General features: G+C 33.8%; 2 protein-coding genes across 11 annotated transcripts in view; one reads left to right on the top strand and one right to left on the bottom strand.

Annotated features, from left to right (window-relative positions):
• Positions 1-1558: 1558 nt before the first annotated feature.
• The window catches only part of LOC114262784 (uncharacterized), a 34247-nt gene continuing 11572 nt past the window's right edge, over positions 1559-24233 (top strand). For 4 of the 10 annotated variants that reach the window (XR_014350136.1, XM_082904283.1, XM_082904287.1 and 1 more), the window contains exons 1-22: positions 1559-1899; positions 2731-2810; positions 3575-3661; positions 3755-3805; positions 3894-4011; positions 4117-4173; positions 4619-4683; positions 4843-4926; positions 5426-5476; positions 5571-5633; positions 5745-5791; positions 6094-6163; positions 6244-6306; positions 6723-6812; positions 6893-6931; positions 8421-8570; positions 8652-8729; positions 8827-8912; positions 9068-9116; positions 9214-9294; positions 9515-9608; positions 10369-10479. Coding sequence is in view for 6 of the 10 variants with exons in the window: in XM_082904283.1 (XP_082760409.1) it covers positions 1782-1899; positions 2731-2810; positions 3575-3661; positions 3755-3805; positions 3894-4011; positions 4117-4173; positions 4619-4683; positions 4843-4926; positions 5426-5476; positions 5571-5633; positions 5745-5791; positions 6094-6163; positions 6244-6306; positions 6723-6812; positions 6893-6931; positions 8421-8570; positions 8652-8729; positions 8827-8912; positions 9068-9116; positions 9214-9294; positions 9515-9608; positions 10369-10436 (1689 nt within the window). In the remaining 4 variants the exon portion in view is untranslated. Of the gene's footprint in view, positions 1900-2730; positions 2811-3574; positions 3662-3754; positions 3806-3893; positions 4012-4116; positions 4174-4618; positions 4684-4842; positions 4927-5425; positions 5477-5570; positions 5634-5744; positions 5792-6093; positions 6164-6243; positions 6307-6722; positions 6813-6892; positions 6932-8420; positions 8571-8651; positions 8730-8826; positions 8913-9067; positions 9117-9213; positions 9295-9514; positions 9609-10368; positions 10480-11366; positions 11692-12977; positions 13999-20575; positions 20994-24233 lie in introns of those variants that run through there. The other 6 variants (XR_014350135.1, XR_014350134.1, XR_014350133.1 and 3 more) reach the window with 5 other exon arrangements.
• On the bottom strand, positions 12692-13508 carry LOC114262785 (uncharacterized). Its single transcript, XM_028203187.2, has one exon. It carries the CDS (start codon positions 13506-13508, stop codon positions 12918-12920), a length of 591 nt encoding a protein of 196 aa, XP_028058988.2. The 3' UTR covers positions 12692-12917.

Below are 24233 nucleotides of genomic sequence, written 5' to 3'. Positions count from 1 at the left end.
ACAACTATTCATCGTCATCCAAACACGTAATAAAATTAATTTGGTAAAATAAATAAATAAATAAATAAATGTGTAAAAGATTTATCAATTTTATATAATTTTATCATTGATGGGTAGAAATAATTTTTAAAAATTAAAAAATATTTGTTGACATTTATTTTTGTCAAATTAATTTATATTTTATCAAATTGACGACTTTGTCTTTGAAATTAAGCAATGGTATATTTAATTATCCTTATTTTGAATAAGATTTAAAATTCAGGGTCAAATATATCACAATTAAAAAATCAGAGATTAAAGTGACACAAATTTCAAATTATAAGAATCTTTAGTGTAATTCGCCATTTTAAAAATAAATCTTGAGTACTTTTAGCATGCTGAATATTATTTTTTATTTCTCAAAAATTTGTAGTAATTTATTCTACTTGTTATTTTAAATTTCCCTTATAAAATGAGTCAATACAAAATGATGAGATAGTTACATTGTTTTGAATTTATTTAAAATTTTTTTTTTATGGTTTTACTCACATCATTCAAAGTAAAATTTAAAGTGTATTTAATTTAATAATATTTTTATTTATATATTATTTTCACCAGAAAAAATAAAACAAACAAAAACATGTGTCATATTTTTAATTTTTTTTTTTGGAATGAAAATAAGAAAAAATGCATGCACTATAATGATACTCAAGCTTCACACCTCAAAAGTGAGCACCTCCCAGCTCCACCACATGTCAACCTTTAATTTGGAGGGTTGTCTTGAATAGTTAATGGGTATATTTTTCACACAATTGTTTAGGATTTAACTCTTGGAATCAGATTATGAGAAAGAATTTTTTTATGAATTTTCTAATTCCGACGTGAATAGTCTGAGAAGGGATTAATTGAAGCACACGTAAGGTGATCCAAATACCCTTATCAAACACCACCCCCAACCCCCCCCCCCAATGTCAACCTTTGGTATTAACTTTCACATGCATAAAATATTTGTGATTCTCTATATTTGGGTGATTCAATTAGAAAACTACTTTGAGTTTAGTAAGGTCTCATTTGGCAAGTGGTGATTTTAATAAAAAAATTAAAAAATCACTAAAAAAATCAAAAAGTTAACCTATACGAAAAAATCAAAGAATCCATTTTCTCTCTACTTTTTGTACATTTTTTCGTAAAAAATCAAAAGGTCATCCCAAATATACTAGTTTTTTTATATCATATTTTAGTTAAAAAGCTAAAAAGTTACTAAAAAAAACCTATTTCCAAACGAGGCTTAAGTATGTTGGATCATTATTCCTAGGAAAATTAGAAATTGAGATAGAAGATCAAAAATAATTATAAATACATGAGACTACAAATTTTTCTATGCAAAAATATTACAGAAAAATAAAAGTTACATCTCATTTTTGGTAAATAATTTCTCCACTTCCAACTATCTTGTAATTTTTTTTAAAAGAATTAATATAAAAAATAAAATTTATTAAATATTAATAATCTCGTTATGTTGAATTTAAAAAAAAAAAATAATTTATGATCAAAATCATACATATTACTATTATTTTAGTATTTGATAATTTTTATGTCAAGCCATAGTGAAGCCCTCGCTAGTCGGTGACTCGCATCCGCTGAATACATTGAAATTCGAACGCTTTTTGACAACCGACCTTGGGGTTCCTAGAGCTCTTTAAAAAGCTTTTATTTTACCGCTCAGACATTATAACAAACGTTTGGCCTACATAGCGAGAAGAAGTAGAACCCAAGAACCACGAAGACTGAGAGAGAGAGAGATGAAGTACGTGTTGGTGACTGGAGGAGTGGTAAGTGGGCTGGGCAAGGGCGTGACGGCGAGCAGTATTGGCGTCGTCCTCAAAGCCTGTGGCCTTCGCGTCACCTCCATTAAAATAGGTTCGTCCTTGCTTTTCCCCTCTTGTTTCTTCATTTTTTCCTCTGCATGTTTGTTTCAATCTTCGTTTCTTTGAGGTATTTGATCTATGATGCAAAACTGTATTGATCGGATTGCTATTCTCAATCACTTCGTTGTTTCCATGGTTTTTTGGGTTCACGTTATTTTTTTCTTTATTTATTTATTTATTTGGGTTGTCAGTGTGGGCGAAATATTTGTCAGTTTCTATTTGCTTATATGGTCCTTTTGGTTTACTCATAGGTGGTTATCGTATATACTGTTGTTGGTTTTCCATATTACTACTAGTTTAATTCATTTTGGATACCTTTTATCTTTGTTCAGGTATTGACAATATATGGTTATGTATCAATTTATGGGATTCTTTATTTCTGTCAAGTTTTCCTCTTCTCTTTCACCCTTATTAGGCCATCTCCAACGCTTGAACAAACAAAAATTGTACTCAAATTTGAGTAAAAGCTTCACTAAAATGGGAAATGTGAGTCACAAAAATGCCTTGAAAATTTGAGTAAACATTTGATTCTCCTTTGATTTTGGGTAAAAATTTGAGTAAAACTCAATTGGGTTTAAGTTTGGATCAAGGAGTGGAGGTTGTTTTGAGTGCTTTTTACCCAAATTAAAATTTGATATAAGTTTGAGTTGAGGATTGGAGATGTCCTTACTTGTCTTTTTTCAGTATTATTGTGTCTTCTGCATTTTATTCTTTTTAAAATTTTCATGCACTGTTCCTTGATTAGCTGGGAAATTATGTCAAGAGCTACTTTTATTATTTCCTTTTGCATCACAGTTGCTGTGACTGTTTTCTATAATTGCAGATCCTTACCTTAATACGGATGCTGGTACCATGTCTCCCTTTGAACATGGGGAAGTGTTTGTGCTTGATGACGGGGGAGAGGTTTGTTTACATTCATCTCTTACAGACATTATGACAATATCTTTTGTTTTTCCCTAAATGTAAAATAAGATAACCTCATGCGTATCTTGTAAATTATATCATTTACTGGAAAAAATTTAATGCTATTAGTCTTTATAACTTGAAGTCTTAAAGATTGCTTTCTTTCATTTTGTTATCGTGGATATGCATTTTTAATTCAATTGAATCCTTTATACGCAGTACAATCATTAATTATCTGAATGGTACGTTAAATTTATCCAATAATTACACTTCATTGGTGGTTGCATATTTGCAAGTCAATCAGCCATTGGAACTTTGGTAGAAGTCTATCAATACAGTGCTACATTTTGCAGAGGTTGAAGTTGGCCAAGTTGTTAGTCCTTCTCTTTAATATTTTTTGAGTTGATAACTGTAAAATGATGCCGACCCCATTTGATGGGATTTAAGGCTTGGTTTGGTATAACTGTAAAATGATGTGTAAATGGTGCTCATTCTTGAATACTTGTTTTAGAAGTGTCTAGTGTACCGAATGACGCTACATTTGAAACATCAGTTACTATCTGTGAAAATTTGCAGTATGAATTATTATCGGGGATATATATATATATATATTTTTCTTCTGTTTTGTCCATGTTTGTATCTCATGCATCAAACAGTTGTGTTATGGAATACTGCAACACTCTTACAAAGATATTTTCCTCGTCTTCCTGTTTTATTTGAGTTTTGAAAGTGTTCATATTTTTCACCTGGTGTGCTCTTGAAAGGTTGATCTGGACCTGGGTAACTATGAGCGATTCTTGGATGTGACGCTTACTAGAGAGAACAACATTACTACAGGAAAGATATATCAGGTGCATAAATTAATATATATTTGTCGTTGCCAATCTACCACTTCCTGATTTCTAGAAATTTTTCAAAGATGACAAGTTGTTCTGTTTTATCAGTCTGTCCTCGACAAGGAGCGCAGAGGTGATTATCTTGGAAAGACTGTTCAGGTGTCTACATTTATAGAGAGTTTATATTTTTTACTTCACACAAAGAGTACTTGCTGACTGCTCTGTCACCTGTTTGAGTGTATTTCAGGTGGTCCCACACATCACAGATGCAATTAAGAATTGGATTGAAATGGTATCTGCCATTCCTGTTGATGGGAAAGAGGGCCCAGCAGATGTTTGCGTGATAGAATTGGGTGGGACTGTTGGTAAGAGCCCTTTAGAGCAAAGAATCCTAGATACTGAAGTTTCTCTATCTATTTCTACTTATCTGCTGCAGTTAAATTTTTGTAATATTCTTTTTTTTTTTTAAGGTGACATTGAATCGATGCCATTCATTGAGGCTTTACGACAATTATCCTTCTCAGTTGGTAAGTTGCTTACCGTATATGATCAGTCTACTTAAGTTCTTATGTCTGAGGGATCATCATTCACATCGCTAGTTTTGTCAAGCTATAGGATATGATGTGTATTGATTTAGTATGGACCATCCAGTTGGCATCATAGATGTATTTGGGCTAGTTTTGTGAATAAGCTTATTAAGATCTTTACTGAGTACTATTGAACATGATGACATAGTTAATCTTGTGAAACTTCAATTATCTAATCAACTGTAATTTATAAGCATGGAGTTATTTTGTATGGTCGATCAATGAATAATTTCAATTTACATGTGCATATGGTTGTATTAGAAATAGACGCCCCAGTTGAGTGTGTGATAGCATTTTCTGATGTTTTAATGCATGTGCACCTGTGTCTTGGGTTTCTCTATGTTCACTTGCAATTTTTCTTGTTAATTTCTTGTTTCTTCTTCAGGAAAAGATAATTTCTGCCTCATTCATGTGAGCCTTATACCTGTACTGGGTGTTGTTGGAGAGCAAGTAATACTTCATACCTTTAATAGTTTGAGCCTTCTTTTCTACTTGCAAGCTTTGTTATGTTCTCACAGATGGAATTTTTCTGCTTTTCTCAAAGATCATGGTTGTTCATGTTCCCTGAGACTTGGTGTTTCTTTTCTCTCTGTGTATGTGTACATGCAGAAAACAAAGCCTACACAACATAGTGTGCGGGAATTGAGAGCATTGGGCTTGACTCCTCATTTGTTAGCTTGTCGTTCTGCTCAGGTATGCTGTTTTAACTTGTATCTTTGTGGTACCCACTTGTTTGCGAGAGTTCTATTTTTTTTTTTTTTTCTGACTAGTTGCGTGCAAGAGATTATATGAATGAAATTGCTTTGGTGTATGGTTATTGTTGGTGGGTTCCATGGTTCATTGCACAATTTATTGTAGTTGCTTGCAATTTGGTTGTCTCACGTGAAACACATCCTGTTGTAGTTTTGGAAAGGGCGTGACAAATTCAAGTAGTGATAAACTTTATGGTACATCATTCTTTTATGTTTTCAGCATTAGAAAATTACCTGGTCTTTTGATCTTGACTCGATACCCTGCTGGCTGGCATACCGGTACCTTTAATACTACTGTGATATTTTGTTTTACTACAAAGAAATGATTCTAAAAGAGCTTTTTGGAAAACTGGTTACTCCTCAAGTCTTGCCATTTTCTCTTATTTGTGTTCACTTAACTTTGATGATATAATAAACTATGGTTTTTGTTAAAATTGCAGCCTTTATTGGAAAATACAAAGCAGAAGCTTTCACAGTTTTGCCATGTTCCAGTAAGAAGTTATTATTGCAAATTCGCTCATGGTCTTTCATTTGATTTTATTCTCACAGTTGATGAATTTTGTATTTCTCCGTGGTTTCTCACAGGTTGGTAATATTCTTAATATCCACGACGTCCCTAACATTTGGCATGTTCCACTTTTACTTCGGGTGGGTTTATTGACAGGGTTGATTTTCCTGGGGCCTTACTGTGCTTACTGTGTTCTCTTTAACAATTTCGTTGTTTCTTAACAGAGTTCCTGACTTGTACTTCTTTTCCAGAACCAAAATGCTCATGATGCCATCTTAACACAGCTAGACTTACTCAGGTAAGCTTATGTTTTATACATTTCTTACATCTTAAGCTTCTATTTCTTGACCAGAGAATCCTTCCTAAATTTACCAAGGCCAGTTCAAACTTTGTTTTGGACCAACTTTGACTGCTCTTTTTGATAATTTTTTTTTGACTGTCACCATGTGATTTTGGCAAGTGCATATATAGATCATAATTTGTAAGCATGTCAAAATTGTTATTACTGTAATAGGGAAACCTGGTTGAATATTGAATATTGAATATTGAAATTAGATAGGTTGACTATTGTTCTGAATAGTTATTAGAGTTCTGTTTCAGTGTCGCTACGCCTCCTGATTTACGAGAGTGGACCAAGAGGGCAGAAACTTTTGACAATCTCACCAATCCTGTTAGTATAATTGGCTTGTGGTTCCCTCTCTTGACATGAAACTCATTTTTCGTCAAACAATTAAAAGCCGTTTTCTGCAGGTGAGGATCGCAATGGTTGGGAAGTATGTTGGCTTTGCAGATTCCTATTTGTCTGTTGTGAAGGTGAGATTTTTTTTCCTTTGACAAGACTTTTATTATGCTTAGCTCACGTGAGGGGACGTTACCTTTTGCAGAGCCAGCCATAAAAACTTTGAATGCATCATTAAATTCATCGATCACAAGTGTTTCTATAACATAAATTTTCAATGAAGACAAGATTAAAAAATGCAGTCCCAAACGATCTTCGAATTTAATTGCTAAACCTCATTATTTGTCTAGAATGTTAAAAGATATGATGAAAATATTACAGGCACGATCTCAATTCCTTACTTTTTTTAGAGTGGCTTAATGTGGGGATGCTCCTTTCTGCGTCAATGTGTGGCACCTAATTCAGAGCCCAAGATACAGTAGTTTGGTTGCTTGATAGAGCTAGTATGATGCCAACTACCTGTCTTTTCTATGCTTCATTTCTCATGCAGGCTCTTCTGCATGCTTGTATTGCGTGTTCATTGAAGCCATTAGTTGACTGGATTGCAGCTTCAGATCTTGAAGATGAAACTGCAAAATTGGTATTGGGCCTTTGCTAGTTGTATGTTGGATATTCTATCATGTTTGAGGACAATGTGTTATTTCATTGTTCCTTGTGCAGACACCAGAAGCTCATGCTACTGCATGGAAGACATTGAAGGTAAGTTTTGTGGTATCTCTTTCTCTTCTTCTTGTTTGCCTTAGTTTTTTGGTGTGTGGCATCTTCTTTTTGTTCTTATATTTTTCTTCCCAATAGGTCACACATCTTCAATAATTTGTTTGTATTCGAAAGGGAACTCTCTTGTTTTGCGAATCACATTATTTAAAACATAGTTTACATAACATGAAAAACCAAGTTTTTAAAGACCTTCTAGACCAGATCATTGGTTGAATTTTTTGTTGACTGATTATGGGTTAGACTCTGGTTGCATATATGGTTCAAGATGCACATGACACACAGGTGGCATTCATGTAGTTGGGTCATTGGAATTGTTGCCTTGAGCCTTACTCAATTTGTGAATTTTGTAGAGTCTTTTGATATCATAGGTGATATATATGCCTTTCTTTTCTTTTTTCTTTTTTTTTTTTTCGTGTGTGTGTCTTTTCCTGATTTGTTTTGTTTTGTTTTTTCTTCTTTTTCTACGTGGCATCCCCTTTGATGCTTTTTTCTAATACATTTTTTTTAAAGACAAGAAATTTTAGCTCTCCTTAAGAATAGAATGATTAAGGACAAAATGGATTTTGAAATAGGAAACTAGTTCTATGTGAATGAGGTGACCAGTTGTACAAAAAAGTGGGAAAGTATAAGGATGGTTGTGTGATTGCACGATTCCTATTAAGTTGAACATGTGAATTGAGGAGTAATTTGATCCATGTGGAGGGTGATTAAAAAAAATAGAGGAAAACCAAGGAGAACCTGAGATGTGGTGATAAGAAATAACATGATTAACTTAAATTTAATTGAGGATATAACTTCAAATAGAATCAATTGGAGGAAATAATTGACCCCAAGTAATTGGGATATTGATTTGTTTAGTTGAGTACTTTTCAGAAGAAACAAAGAATATACACACACCTCACATAAATTGTCTCTATTTACATTATTTATTTTCATGATTACAGGAGAACATTATTGGGAATTTTCTAACCTCTTTGTATTAGTTGTTGGCTATATGGCCAAATCTTCTGATTTTCCCCTTTCCCAGCAGTCTTACGGTTCCTGTAAGGGAATGGTTCTGAAATGCTGTACAAACATTCATAAGATGGTTTACCATTTATTGGGGTTTTGGAGTAGCAATTTGCTGCTGGATTAAATATTTGTTTGGAATTTGGTATAAATAGGTTTGTGATTGTTTATCACTGTTTCATGTTTCTTCCGTTCATGCCATGTTATTTTTTATACCAAGCTTCCCTCCCTTTACATGGATACATGTTATCTATAGACGCATGTTTTTCTTCCTTCTTTTTATTTTTATTATATTTTTAATCTTTTTGATAGTTGAGTGTTGAGCATACTATTTGTTCATTTCATACCTAAGCAATGACCATCTTGACTGTTCTTAAGCTGGTATTGAGTAGGACTGCCATTAATTTTTTAGTTAGAATATTTTCACCAAATCATACAAATTTGGTTACCCAAACATTTTCAGAATGCAGCATGTGTCTTAGTTCCTGGTGGATTTGGAGATCGTGGTGTGAAAGGAATGATGTTAGCTGCAAAGTATGCCAGAGAAAATAAAGTTCCATATCTTGGGATTTGCTTGGGCATGCAGATTTCTGTAATTGAGTATGCTAGATCTGTAAGTGACTTTCCTTCCAATATATTGACAAGTTTTATATGACAGACCATGTACTAACCTTATTTTCATCACATGTTTTAGGTTTTGGGTTGGGAAAAGGCAAACAGTACAGAATTTGACAACGAGACACCCAATCCTGTTGTAATTTTCATGCCGGAGGTACTTGCGTTGTATTATATTTTTTTGAGCTATTCCTTTGCAAGAAACACTGGTTATATAGCAAATTAATAACCATCATCTTTCTATATTTATACAGGGTTCAAGAACACATATGGGAAGCACAATGAGACTGGGGTGTCGCAAAACGCTGTTTCAGACTCCTGATTGTATCACTGCAAAACTGTAAGAGATATCAATGCTCCATTTAATAATTTCCAAAAGTGAACCCAACATCCCTTACTGCGAGATATGAATGTCCCAATTTTCCAATCAAGTTTCTTTGATTTTTTCTTCTTCCTTCATGCATGCATAATACTATATTCTCTGTTTATTTCTAGGTACCATAATTCAGAGTATGTGGATGAACGACATCGGCATAGATATGAGGTTAGTCATGAAGATTGATTTGGCCGAAGAAAAATGTTCATAGACATAATACTTCTTATCACGGGATATATACTTGCCCATGGCATTATTGTTACAGGTGAATCCAGATATGATTGACATGTTAGAAGAAGCTGGCTTAAAATTTGTGGGGAAGGATGAAAGTGGAAAGCGAATGGAGGTTAGATTGCTCATCAGACTTTAATGGTCGGATGAGCTTGACAAATTGATAATAATGAATTGGTTAAAATCTCAATTTCATTTTTTCTTCTTGAATTGGTTAAAATTTCGATTTCATCCTAAAAAACTGTCCAATTGGTAGTTTATGTTAGCGTTATACTTTTCTTCCAATGATTGTTGAATTTTGAATTATTGCTAATATTTTCCTTTACTTTCTCCAGATCTTAGAACTTCCCGGTCATCCATTCTACGTGGGAGTGCAGTTCCATCCAGAATTTAAGTCACGGCCCGGGAGGCCTTCAGCTCCGTTTCTTGGTATTTAGTGGTTAAATGAATTTATGCATCTCATTGACTGACTATTTTAACCCAGATCTAAACAATTCCATCTTAAACATACCAAGGTGGGAGGTATTGAAATGTTTGTATGCAGTTCATGAAAGGTTCTTTTTGTTATATATACATTCAAAAAAGATCATTCACTTTAATTGAATGAACCTTGCAGAGGAAGTGTTAGGTTTTCACAACATTAGCTTCTCACTCATGTTTGTGTTTTTCAAGCCAATATTTTCACTTTGGCTTCATTTGCTATTGTTCACATGAGGCAGTAGTAATGACTTGCGCTTCTGATCTGAGAGAAGATAGAAAAAAACTTCTAATGCTCCTCCTTTCAACGTGGGAAAAGGGGAGTTTTACGTCCTCCAAGAATTGAACAGTTCACTTTTTGTGTATGGGATTTGCATTCACACTTCTTGATCCTCGATAAATAAACTAAAGGTCGGGCGATGACTGGAAAACTACCATTTTCTGTACAAAAATCAACAATGATGACCAACTGAAATTTCTAGTACATTTTTCCAAAGCACTCGCTAGTAGAATCCATGTGGAATCATGTCGTGCTATCTGCTTCCCAATCGACTAATTGCCACTATGTAAAAGCCAGCAGATTGCTTTAATTCGATGCCTTGTATACAATTCCATAAGGAAAAGTTGATTAACTGTATTTTTATTCCAGTATAAGCTTTTTCCTAATGATCTATCTATCTTCTATCTTAACACTTGTGATTTTGCATTGTAGGACTCATACTGGCAGCAACAGGGCAGGTAGAAGTGTATCTTAGCAATCATCAGAATGGAAGTCTATAAGAAACTTGTCCAAGTCTCAATACATCGGCATTACTTATACAAGGTATTCCATTATCTTTTCTTTTTATTATTAATTTTTTTTTGTAAGTTATTTTGTTACATGGAGGACCAAGGCCATAAACAGAAACTAACAGAGGAACCCTGTGACAAGACCTGATACAGCAGAGGATTCACCCTTTGAGTCGCATCATATTTAGCTAATAGTAACAAATCAGTCTGTAGTTTCCAGGGTAGATTAGTTTTTGAGATGATAAGATTAGAGGAAACCTTGAATTCTAAAAATTTGTCATACTGTTGACCCTTTAATCCTATTGATTATGCTTCTTGGGCCCTGTTGGTTTAGATTTAGACTTCACACAGTCAGCTTTGGGGTGGCAAGAAAGAACAGACTTGAGCTGCATCATCTAGTTGAAAAAGTAAGGAAGACAAAAAATTAAAACTGATTAGGATCCAGAATAGGTCTGGTCTTGGTTTTGTGTTCTGTTTTCATGATGATGCTACTTCATCTGTTCATGCATGAAAACTAGAATATATAGTGTATGTGTTCTTCGCTTAAAGACCCACTTTTAGTTAGTTTAGATGGTTAAGCAGCCTAAGCTTTCAATCATCCTCCTATTGCTAGGGGTCGAGGATATATATGTGAGCTGGGGATTTGGAATTGAATATTCTCAAACCAGAATTGGTTGGTGACAGTGGCATTTACTCACAGATCATTGATCTCGTTGGGAAGTTGTTGGCACTTATAATGCCAATGCTTCCCCATTATGGTCTTTCGCCATGCCTTCAGTGAGATTGTAGTTGGAGTCTGAGGCTATATCATCACCATTGTAGGACTATTATGCATGGGGGTGCATGAGCCATATTTGTCAGCATAAGCCATATTTTTTGATTTCTCAACTTGCCGTATATCTTTATACTTTCTGGTTGTAGGAAAACAGATATATGCTTTATAGAGTGGATTGACGCACATTGAGATTAAAAGGGTGGACCCTCAGTGAGGTAAAATATAGATCTAAGCTGGAGAAAATGTGCTCCTTGCTGGATTTGAAAGTATTGCAACTAGTTGGCTCAAAGCCTAATGTGATTCTATTTTATGTTTATGTTCGGGTAGTTGCTATTTCTCCTCTCGCTTTGGTAGTGTATTTTTGTGGGAGATGGACGTCTCGGGTCTTCTATTGCATCCGACAAATATTGACTCAAAAAGTTTTTATTGGCGAGTTTAGCTCTAACTTGAAACAGTCTTTCTTGACATAAACTTGTAGGAGCAAGATACAAATGAATAATTTAAAATGCGATAACTTTGTGAGTGAAAAACATGCTTTTCGAGGCTTCTTAGCCATCTTGGTCGGAAAACTGAATTCATCAAATTATTAGAGCACGTGGCATGTACGTACTCAGAATTGCTTAGCTTTGATGCTGCCCCAACTTCAATTAAATCCATCTCTTACTCTTCTCATCCATCATTGTTGGTCCTTCGTTCGTCTAAGGCCAAATCAAATCTTTGGAAAGCATGAAAACTACCCATCTGTCATGCTGGACCCTTTTGCATCTGTCACAATTTGGGGACCTTTAGTGATATATTTATAACAATAACAAAAATTGCCCATGCATTGTATATTATTGGTTCTATTTTAATTCTTGAAATATTTCCAAAGTATGTTTAGATTCCCAAATAACTTCAAAAAAAAAAAAAAAATAATCACTTCTTGACATGAATTTTCTTTAAATTTTTAATTTTATTTAGTTATTATTATTTTTTAAGGAATAGATCTGGTAAGTTTGACTGCCAAGGGTTTGTGTCAATTTTTTTACTGGTCTTGGGATTTGTGCTCAGTTTTAAGTAACTTAGGTTTGACATATACAAAGCTTTTGATCAAGTTTGATCTTGGTTTTTGAAAATTGTGTTTGAATTTTTTGTTTTTAATAATTTTTTATTCCTTCATATTCTAGTAAATTTGTTTTCAACTTTTTAGACGCACTTAAAAAATTGTTTACTAAAAGCAAAAAATATGTATGTGTTAGTATTTTCTAGTGATTTTTATGTAATTTTTTTATTATAAATATTGTACTTTTTAGGTGCATGTAAAAAGAAAAAAATAAATAAAATATGATAAAGTTTATTAAAGATAAATAAATACAAAAAACAAAAAACTTGAAAGCAGTTTCAAAATTCTGAAAAGAACAATTTCCAACATGGAAATTGCTGGAATTTGACCTGATAGAATTGGTTTGTCGTATCTTAAACAGCACTGATATGTATCAAAGAGACTTCTATCATTCACTCTTACCAGTTTGTTGTAACGTTTAAGAAACTTAAAAAACAGACCATTTCGTGAAATGGGATAAACAAAAATAATAAGCTTATTTTTTACAAATATATTCACTCAACCGAAGTCTCGGGCTCACACATGCAGCAATGCCTCTCTTATTACCATATATGTATAGGTAGTATATTTGCAAATCAAGCTAAGAACTTGATGTTCAATTTGTGCCCCTATTGAGCATCTCATAATACTCTACATTTGATATCTGTCTCTGCAGCTTCATTTGCTCGTAGAATTTAGCTATGAACTGCTCTGCCTTGACATCAATCCCTTCATCACCCCTACTAATAGTCTCTTCACAAACCTCAGATCCATTATCATCTTCGTCGCTGATCATCAAGAAACTCTTCCTTTCTCTCTCATTGTAGTAACTCATATTGTCGTCGTCGTCGTCATTATTATCATTGTCGTTGTTGTCATCATTATTGCTGTCTTTGTCGGGGAAATCACAGTCAAAATCAATATGTGGATTTATGCATGGGATACAAGGCATCTGGAATCGCATGGACGTTGGACGGTGCATCCTGACATGGGTAATGGGAGTGTTCTCGAAGGATAGCTCTTGCTCTTTATAGTGTATTATTGCACCATGTTCAGATGAACACCCGAGGCTTTTGAGGAACTTGGGGAACAGACTTAGGTCCATCATGAATTTCCTCTTGAACGCACAACCGTTCCTTGCCCATAACAAGGCTAGACGGAGGAGGTTCCATGGTCTGTGTGCTATGTCTGATTTCTTCTTCAGCATCTTCGACTTAAGTAGTGTTGGGGCACAGGCACTAGGAATTTAGTACATCAGTAATGCTGTGAATAAATGAGAGAAATGCTTAGAACTTGATTTCTAGTTTGAGACAGTGCAGAGAAATGTGAGAGAGAGCATTTGAAGATATTTCAGTTTGAGAAGTTTGGAGCGATGAGAAGAAGAGAAGGCCGTGGCTATTTATAATAGTATAAGATTAAAAGATGAAATGATACGCGGTCTGTGTGAAAAGAGAGGGAAGTATGTGCAGTGCAATGCAGCTTCTGAAGAGACACGGCTTTTTAATTTTATAATCAAAATCAATATTACTTGCTTCAATAAGCACAACCAAACAAAATGAATTCAGTTGAAGAATGTATGTCAGTCAAATACAATCTATTTTCCCATTATGAGAGGATAAACAAGTGATAGGTCTCCGCCAATGTAATTTCAGATAGATGTTATTTTGTTGATAAAATGTTTTTTGAATTTTATTAAACAATTAGATTATTTATTTATTTATAGAAAGTATGAAATAAAAAATAAATATAAATAAATATATATATATATATATATATATTATATTTTAACTATCTTGATATCAAAATTGGACAATATTTAATAAAATTCAATTAGAAAACTATTTAAAAATTTTGTTATATATTTAATTTACAAATTGCTATATAAAATATTTTTAAGTAATAAATAAATAAAAAATAGAAGTGTAGTTGCTTCTCTGCACTTCTTTCTAGATCATTTAGACTTGCATGCAAGTAATGTAAATAATGCGGGACCTCTCACCTATACTCCAGAAAAGTAAGGATAATAATCGAAGTGGTTTATGATTTTTTGAATTTTCAGATTAAATATTAAAAAAAATAAATAAAGTTTTACTTAATTAAGTGTTTGGAAAATTGAGACATTTGACAATAAGAATTTTTTGAAATTTCTTATGAACCTTAGACAACAGCTTAAGTAGCCTAACAATTGAACAATCTCTAATAATAACACCATTGGTTAAAAAAGGAGTCGCAGGTCATTTTGTGATGAGGGAAGGAAACTATGATGAAACTTGAAATTAAAATTTAGGTTTTACAGGTTGGGGTCTTTGTTGGGAAGTTGCCTTGGCATTTCTGTGTCTTCTCATAGAAAACCCCTCACAGAAAGCCAAAAGGATTAGACAATTTACAAGTAAACTTGCATTTAATTTATTTTTTTTTTTTTAAAATTATTTGCCGAGCCTGTTTTTGCAAACAAAACCGTGTCTTTTAGGACTGCTATGATGTCATTTATTTTATATACAATAATTTCTTTTAATTGAGAAGAGTGTTACTACTCACAGCCACCTTTTAATAAACCTTTTCATAGTATTATTTGTTGGGTATACATTTTTTATAGGAGCATGTGATTCAATTGATCTATTAAAATATTCAGAACCGCTATGTAGCTCGAAAATGAGCCCCTGAATTTGAAAATAGTGATTTTTGAATGTTTGGCTCAGTTCAAGCTATAAAACATTTCTCTATCAATTATCAAGAGTTAAAAGACAATATAAAAAGCAAAATCAGAAGATAAATATCACAATTCACAAAACTACCGATAAAAAATGAATCTACAAACAGAGTAATCAACATCTAAACAAAAACCCATCAAATAAAATCAAAACTAAAACTAGATCTTCCCAATTCCCATCAAACCCACACATATGAACGGCAATTGAATCACAAAAATCAATAATAAAAAAAGAAAAAGAAAAAACATAGAAAATTATCGAGGGAAGAAGGGGAAGAGCCAGAGAGGAACAGAGAATTAGGGGTTTGAAGCAAAACAATATTGGAATTGGAACCACCGACAGAGGCGGCGTAGACCACCCTCCGAGCCGCTATGGATAATGGGTATGAAGATCAGATTGTGGATATAAAGATCAGATTGGGTCAAGCAACCATAGATAATGGGTATGAAGATTAGATTGTGCAGATTTTCAATCCGATAATGGGTTTTTGTATATGTATGTATATATATGATTTAATTAATGGGTATTTTTCAGAGCTTGTGTCGGAAGAAGCTGGTGATGATGATCTCGGTGATGTGGGAAGTGTGGGAACATCTACTGCTGCTCACATCCATCATCACCTAGCTCGGAAGAAGAAGAAGAAGAAGAAGAAGAAATAGAAAGAGAAAGGTATTGATTGAGGGTTGGGATGAAGTCGACTCTGAGGAGAGAGATTAAGGGCTCGAATGGAGTCGACTCTGAGGAGAGAGTGAGTAGCGAGAAATGGTTCAAACTTTGAGAGAGAAACGAGAAGTGGAAGGTAAAGAAGAAGAAAAAAAAAATTCAAAATCAAAACGATGTTGTTTTATAAATTCGGGCCATTCGGGGAATATTTTTTCGAGCTATAAAACATTTCTCTAAAATATTTAAGTCTCTGCCAACGTAATATATATATGTTGTTTCTGCTGAAGCATGGTACGACTGCTATACTATAATATTGATTTGTCTTCGGTAACAGTGTTGGGGAATTACAATTGGTGACTAAGATTTGTCAAGGCTTTGTACTTGATTTGTTCATACTTCTACTGCCTTTGATTTGAAGCTGATTTGGGTTATTATTTTGGGTCTTTTACAACTCTACTTTAAAGACTTTTGTTTGTCTATTTGGTGAGGTTTTTGCTCTTAATTCTTTGGAATTCACCTAAGTGTGATTTTGTGAGATCATTCATGTCTCATTTGTAATCATTTAGAAATTCTTTGGTTGATAGTGGAATCGAATTTCGATCTCGTAAACGTACTTTACATTGAGGGAACCACGTAAAATTTTTGTGTCGCTATTGTTTTAATTTTTTCGCATTAGTTTTTATTCCCATTGATTGATTTACTTGTGGAAAATTATCTATTTTTCCTAACAACTGGTATTAGAGCTTACGGTTTACTTGGGTTTATTTATTTGTGCAAATCAATCGAAGGGAATGTGGGTTGCATGTCTAGCTTCAATGCAAGCAATTGGGTAACTTGAAAATCTAAAATGGAGGACCTATTCTTTTATAAAGATTTGTATGGACCCATTGAGAGTGATAGTGATAAACTCGATGGTATGAACTATGATGAATGAAAGAGGCTTAATCGAAAAGTCATTGGTGTTATTCGTCAACGAATTGATGATAGTGTGTTTCATCATGTTGCTACTGAAATTTCGGCACATGATTTATAGAAAAAAAATTAGAAAGTCTTTAGGATAGAAAATCAGCCACAAATAAAGTTTTTCTGTTTCGTAAATTGGTTAATTTAAAATATAAAGAAGGCAGCCCTATTTCGGAATATTTGAATGAAATAAAGAGTATTGTTCACCAACTTGCTTCTATGAAAAATGTTTTTGATGATGAGTTGCAGATTTTGATGCTACTTAGTTCTTTACCCGAAAGTTTGGAGACTTTGGTTGTGACGGTTAGTAATTCTTCGCCCGATGGAATTGTTACAATGAGGCAAGTCACTAGTAGCTTGTTGAATGAAAAAACTAGAAGAAAATTAGCGGGTTCTTCTCATTTGGAAGCATTTATGGTGAGAGGCCGAAACAAAACAAGGGGAAGGAGTAAGACTCTTCATGGTCGTGATTAAAGCCGTGACAAATCAAGAGATTGTTCTTTTTCAAAGAAAGACATTGAGTGTTATTATTGCTATGAGAAAGGGCATACAAAGCGAGAATGCCGAAAACTCAAGAATAAGGAGAAAATGCGCAATAAAAGTGTGGATAGAAAGCAAGAATACATAACGGCGGTTACGATCGATGGTGATATCATGGTTGTTTGTGAAGATGATTGTGTCAATTTTGTGGGTTAAGAGAGCAATTAGTTGATTGATTTCGGTGCTTCTTTTCATGTGACTTCTCGAGTTGATTTTTTTACTACCTACACCAAAGAAGATTATGGTTGTGTTTGAATGGGTAACGAAGGTTTGTCTAATATTGTTGGCATGGGTGATGTTTGCTTGGAAACAAATTTGGGCTGCAAGTTATTGTTTAAAAATGTGAGGCATGTTCTAGACATTTACCTCAGTTTGATCTCTATTGGAAAGCTAGATGATAAAGGCTATAACAACAAATTTGGTGATGGAAAATGGAAACTCACAAAGGGTTTCTTGGTGGTGGCTAAGTATAAGAAGACTTATATACTTTATTTGATGTAAGAAAAAATTTGTAAATGTGTTATCAATGTGCTTGAGGATAATACTTCTACCGAATTATGGTACAAGCGGCTTGGGCACATGAGTGAAAAGGGACTGTAAGTTTTGTTCAAGAAAAAACTTCTATCCAGTTTGAAAGATACGCATTTTAAAACCTGTGTTCATTGCTTGGTGTTTAACATAGAGTTTCTTTTCATAAAATGTTATTTATAGAAAAGAAAATATTTTGAAGTTTATTCATTCGGATGTTTGTAGTCCTTTGAAAGTTAGAACGCAGAGTGGTGCACTTTATTTTGTTATTTTCATTGATGATTATTCAAGGAAAGTTAGGGTCTTTGCATTAAAAAGTAAAGATCAAGTTCTAGATGTATTTAAGCATTTTCAGGCCATGGTTGAAAGAGAAACAGAACAAAAATTGAAGTGCATCCGAACAGACAATGGCGTTAAATACATTGGGCTATTTGATGAATATTGTTGCAGCCAAGGTATTCAGCATCAAAAGCTAGTTAAGAAGACTCCTTAACAAAATGGTGTTGCCGAGAGAATGAACCGCACCATTGTGGAAAGAACAAGGTGTCTGCTTTCACATGTTAAATTGCCAAGATCCTTTTGGGGTGAGATAATGAGGGCAGCGGTTGACGTGATCAATTTGTCTCATTCTTATCCTTTGAGTGGTGATATTCCCGAAAGAGTTTAGACCAGCAAAGATGTGTCTTATCAGCACTTAAGAGTGTTTGGTTGCCGAACCTTTGTTCACATTCCAAATGATGAGAGGCCCAAGCTTGATAGTAAGTCAAGAAAATGCATTTTTTTTAGCTATTGGCGTGATGAATTTGGTTATAGATTGTGGGATCCAGTTGATAAGAAAGTTATTCGAAGCCGTGATGTTGTGTTTCTTGAAGACCAAACAATTGAAAACTTTGGCAAATATGATCAACTGGAGCAAAAAACTGGTGACCTTATTGACATGGATCTATCTCCTTCATATTCAGTCGATGATGAAAATGAGGGAGATGTGCAGTCACCTCTTGAAGATGTAGATAACGATACTACTCCAAATGAAGTTGAGCTTGAAATTGAGGAAGAATATCTAACTCAAGAATCACCACCACAACTTGGGTTGAGAAAATCTACAAGGGACAGGCAACCTTCGAAAAAGTATCTTCCCAATGAATTTGTGTTGATATCCGATCAAGGAGAGTTCGAGAGCTACCAAGAAGCAATTGAGCATGCAAAGAAAGATGATTGGAAAAAGACCATGGAAGAGGAGATGAATTCTTTACTTGAAAATCACACTTATGATTTAGTGAAGTTGCCTAAATGGATGAAGATTCTAAAAAATAAGTGGGTCTTCAAATTGAAGAATGATGACAAGAATCTGAGATACAAAGCACGTCTTGTTGTGAAAGGCTTTGGGTAAAAGCAATGTATTGACTCTGATAAGATTTTCTCGCCGATTGTAAAGATGTCTTTTATTCGGGTTGTACTTGGCATGCCTGCAACTATGAGCCTTGAAGTTGAGCAACTTGATGTGAAAACCACATTTCTTCATGGTGACCTTGAAGAAGAAATTTACATGGGGTAACCAGAAGATTTTGTAGAGAAAGGAAAAGAGAAATTTGTTTGCAAAATAAAAAAAAGTTTGTATGGCCTCAAGCAAGTCCTGTGGCAATGGTACAAAAAATTTGACTATGATGAATAATAGTTTTTCTATAACCACTATGGACTATTGTGTGTTTGTGAAAAAATTTATGGATGGTAAATTTATTATTCTTTTGCCTTATGATGATGACATGTTAATTGTGGGTCAAGATTACACTATAATTAATAGGTTGAAATTGGAGTTGAGAAAGTTTTTTGCTATGAAAGATTTGGGGCTGACAAAGCAAATACTTGGTATGAAGATTGTTTGTGATCGCAAAAAAGGGCTGATTTGGTTGTCTCAAGAAAGCTACATTGAGAAAGTTCTTTAGAAGCAAAACCGGTTAGTGGTCCACTTGCGGGTCACTTCAAGCTTAGTTCGAACCAATGTCCTATAAGTGAGAAAGCCAAGGAAGAGATGTTGAAAATTCCTTATACTTCAGCGGTTGGTTTTTTGATGTACGCCATGGTTTGTACAAGGCTAGATATTGCTCACTCCGTTGGTGTGGTGAGCCGTTTTCTTTCTAATCCGGGTAAAGAACATTGGACAGCAGTAAAATGGATTCGAAGGTATCTTCGAGGGACTTCGAAGGTGTGTTTGTGTTTTGGGGATGGTAAGCCGATACTTGATGGGTTCACATATTCTGACATGGCCAGTGATGTTGATTCTAGGAAATCTACTTAGGGGTATTTAATGACTTTTGCAAGGGGAGTTGTGGCATGACAATCTAAATTACAAAAATATGTTGCTCTCTCAACTACTGAAGCTGAATTTATTGCCATTACGAAAGCTTGCAAAGAAGAGTTATAATTGAAGAAATTTTTGCAAGAATTAGGTTTAAAGCAAGAAAGGTATGTGCTTTATTGTGATAATTAATGTGCTATTCATTTGAGTAAAAATTCTACTTTTCATTCGAGATTGAAACACATTGATGTGAGATACTATTGGATTCGTGATGTGTTAGATTCGAAATTGTTAAAACTCGAAAAGGTTCACACGGATGATAATATTTTGGATATTTTGGATATGTTGGTTAAGACTCTGTCGAGGGACAAATATTTGAAGTGTTGATGGTTGATGTCTCCACCTAAGTCGGTAGAAGAAGAATTGTTGGGTATACCTCCTTATTGGAGTATGGGACCCAATTGGATTATTAAAATATTTAATTTGGTTTGGTGTTGGTTATGATATATTTTTAATATATTATATTTAATTTTTGAAGGTCCAATGGATATTTAATAATTTATTTGGTGGCAGCTAAGGTTTTTATAAAAGCCCAAGAATCAATAATATATATATTGTTTCTTCCGAAGCATGGTGCGGCTGCTATACTATAATATTGATTTGTCTTCGGTAACAGTGCTGGGGAATTACAATTGGTGACTAAGATTTGTCAAGGCTTTGTACTTGATTTGTTCATGCTTCTGCTGACTCTGATTTGAAGCTTATTTGGGTTATTATTTTGAATTTTCTACAACTCTGTTTCGAAGGTTTTTGTTTGTCTATTTGGTGAGGTGTTTCCTCTTGATTATTTGTGATTATTTGCAATTTACTTAAGGGTGGTTTTATGACACCATTCATGTCTTATTTGTAATCGTTTAGAAACTTTTTGGTTAATAGTGAAAACGGATTTCGATCTTGTGGACGTACCTTACATTGAGGGAACCACGTAAAATTCTTGTGTCGTTATTGATTTAATTTTTCTGCATTAGTTTTTATTTTCATTGATTGATTTACTTATGAGAAATCATCTATTTTCCCTAACATTATCCGTAAGTACTCGTAAGACTAAAAGATAGTTATCTCTCTCTAAATAAAAACATTATGAAATTATTCATTGTCATATATGGCAATATGACAAAATTTAATATTATTTTAATTTAGTTTTAATTTGAACCACTAGATTATGTAATTTAAGGTGTATTTTTTTCAAATTTCAAGAGAAATTAGTGTAATTTACCTAAATAATTAGTAACATATACAAATTATCATGTTATTATGTGTCCGTTCAATAATAAGGAGACGAATGATTAAGAGATTCAATAACAATCTTGTGGAGTGTAAAATTTGCTGCACACTCATTGAAAGCAAGTTGAATTTTGAGTCCCTTAAATTCTGCAAAACAAACAAGGCCGTTAAAGCCATCCTGATTAAGTGTTGATCGGGAGAGTACTTTTAGTGTCGAAGTGATAATCTGCTGTCTTTATGACGATGTTTTGAGGCTCTTGTTATTTCATTGTAGTTGGTTGATCAAGATAATCTTTCGTTCTCGACCAATTTCTTACGCACGCCCCTTCCTATTTGGCCCAAAAGGGGTTTGGGCTTTTAGTCTTTAACCATCTTTGGGTTAACTTCTTTGGGTTAGCCCGAAGTAAGAACTTTAGTTTCTTTAACAAATGTATATCCTACTATTAAAGAAGTAACCCGAAAAGGAAAATGTTTGAGACCTTAAAAAAAAAACTCTCACAATTCTATCATAATGATATGCCATGATAGGTGTTAATTTTTGATTTGTTACACACCTAATGATTATTGGCCCAATTCTCTTGCTACGTTATTGTGGGTGAATTTATAGGTCAAATGTGTGAGTCTCTAACATTATTCACCAAAAAATACATCATACTTGGTACAAGGCAAGACAAGTCTTTCAAACACAGAATAAGACACAAATATCTCATGATGGGTGGGTCTCGCATGATGTGGGATCCACATGTAAGATCCACCATTTATGAGATATGTGTTTTGTCTCTATATTCTTAACATTATTCATTGAATAATTTCACGTTGAGTTATGATCCCTGTCCAAGTAAGCTAAATGCTTCTTCGACTATTTTAAGGAAGGACAGGTATTAGACCACAATTGTAAATATATCATGGTCCAACCACAACTCTTGCCTAAATCAAACATGTGTCCCTCCCTCTCTTTCCCTCCCCGCCCGATAATGATACATCTCCCATTTTAGATCCCCAATTTTGGATCCCAATGGCATGACAAGTACTCATTAAATAGTTTTTATATTTTAGTGAAATTTTTAAGTGATGTAACTTATGACACATCATTTGAATTGATTTGGAAGTCCAAAATTGAAGCTCCAAAACATTTTCTTATGTTCCCCACACCTTTCCATAAATAGCTCAGCACATCAATCTCTCCCCCTAAGTCACCCTTTATTTCATCTTGCATTTTGTAGGGCAATCAAACCAATTAACTTCCATCATCTCCTTTACCTTCATGGAAGATAACTCAATCATTGCCACCACAGCCCTAACCACCGCAACAAACACCACGAAGCCTCCTCTTGATGGAGAGAAGACGATCAAAAAGAGAGGCTCATTCAGCCTCATAAAGGCTGCAGTGTTCATGGTTCGCTAAGGCGCTTCATACAGCAAATCATCATCCAAGCCCGTTTGTCACGACCCAACCCCAGGGGCTTAGGGTTAAAATCGCAACTTACTAACTTATCTTATTTGTAGCAAATTAAACTGTGCAAGCGGAAATAAAAATAATTAAACAGGAAATTACTCAATTTTACTATTTTAATAAGAGAAAATACATTTATAGGGCTTTTATTATTTTATTATTCAGTGACTGGCCCTGAGTAGAACAAAATGGAGCAAAAATATATATATATATATATATATATATAAAAGAAAGACAAAATAGTGGTTCAATATCAATCCTCGTGCGGGTTCCATTACATGCGGTTATGGGTTTCCCCTACATCTCGTCACCTGAAATGGTAACAGCTACAAGCACACAACAGAGTGAGAAATATTATGCCAAGAGTATAGAGAATACAAAATAACCATGGATAGTTAGTTAAGCCAAAACATTTACATAACTCAATTTGGTAAATAAATCATTTAAGTGGTAGAAACTGAAATACATAACCATAAATACATAAACTATATAAATAAATAACCATAATTACGGTACAGAACAGAACAGAGGTCACAGAAGTGACAATTGGAACAAAGGTCAATGGATCCATGACAAATAGAGGACCACAAAGTGGCCAAATAGAGGCCAATGGTTATTTAAGTCCCCCAAGGCGTGCGACTCCCGTGGTGGTACTTACAAAACATAATTGTTTATAAAGTCATAGTCAAATATTCTTTAAAATTTAAACAAACATATCCATGGGTTTCATTTTAACAAATAGAGTTCAGAAATTAATCCACGTAATTGAAATATTTATGAAACCTAACTTGCATTAATATAACTAATAAAATACAACTTGTATAAAATAAATTATGATAAGTCAAAACATACGTAAAATTTATTATGGAAACTCAAGGTATAATATAACTCACCTTAAGATTGAGTCTTACTATTTCCTTCATATTTTTCCTATCTTCTTGAGATCACTTCCTTCCTCCTTTCTATCTCTTTCTTTTCTTTTCTTTTTTCTTTTCTCCCCATTCCTTTATGTAATTCGTAGCCCCACTCTCTCTTACATGTACGCAACACCTGATGCCTAACAAATGGTGACTCACCTCTCCTAGGGCCTAGACAATACAGGTGGCGTATCATTCTTCTCCTGGAGGATTTACAAATCTCCTTAATTAAATGCTAGTTAATTAATCTCATCAATTACTATTAACCTTATCAGATATGGTAGGCTTATTATTATCTCTATTGTTATTATTATTATTGCTATCAATATTATTATGTATTTACTATCTTTAACTCTAATTTGGCCCAACTAATATTATAATTTCATATTTGTGTTAATTTGGCCTCAAATAATAATTCATAATTAATCCCATATTTGATAATCCAATGCCAAATTAGATTTATATATTTATTTATTTAATAATATATCATCACATACAACCATAATTATATTTAACTATAAATATTTAGGTGGTATTTAATTAAACGTTTAGGGTGTCACATTTCTTCCCTCCTAAA

The sequence above is a fragment of the Camellia sinensis genome, chromosome 14 (assembly GCF_055761805.1).
Source record: "Camellia sinensis isolate YWXY chromosome 14, ASM5576180v1, whole genome shotgun sequence".
Taxonomy (NCBI): domain Eukaryota; kingdom Viridiplantae; phylum Streptophyta; class Magnoliopsida; order Ericales; family Theaceae; genus Camellia; species Camellia sinensis.
The sequence above is the reverse complement of the archived record's forward strand: the minus strand, read 5'-3'. Positions and strand labels throughout refer to the sequence as shown.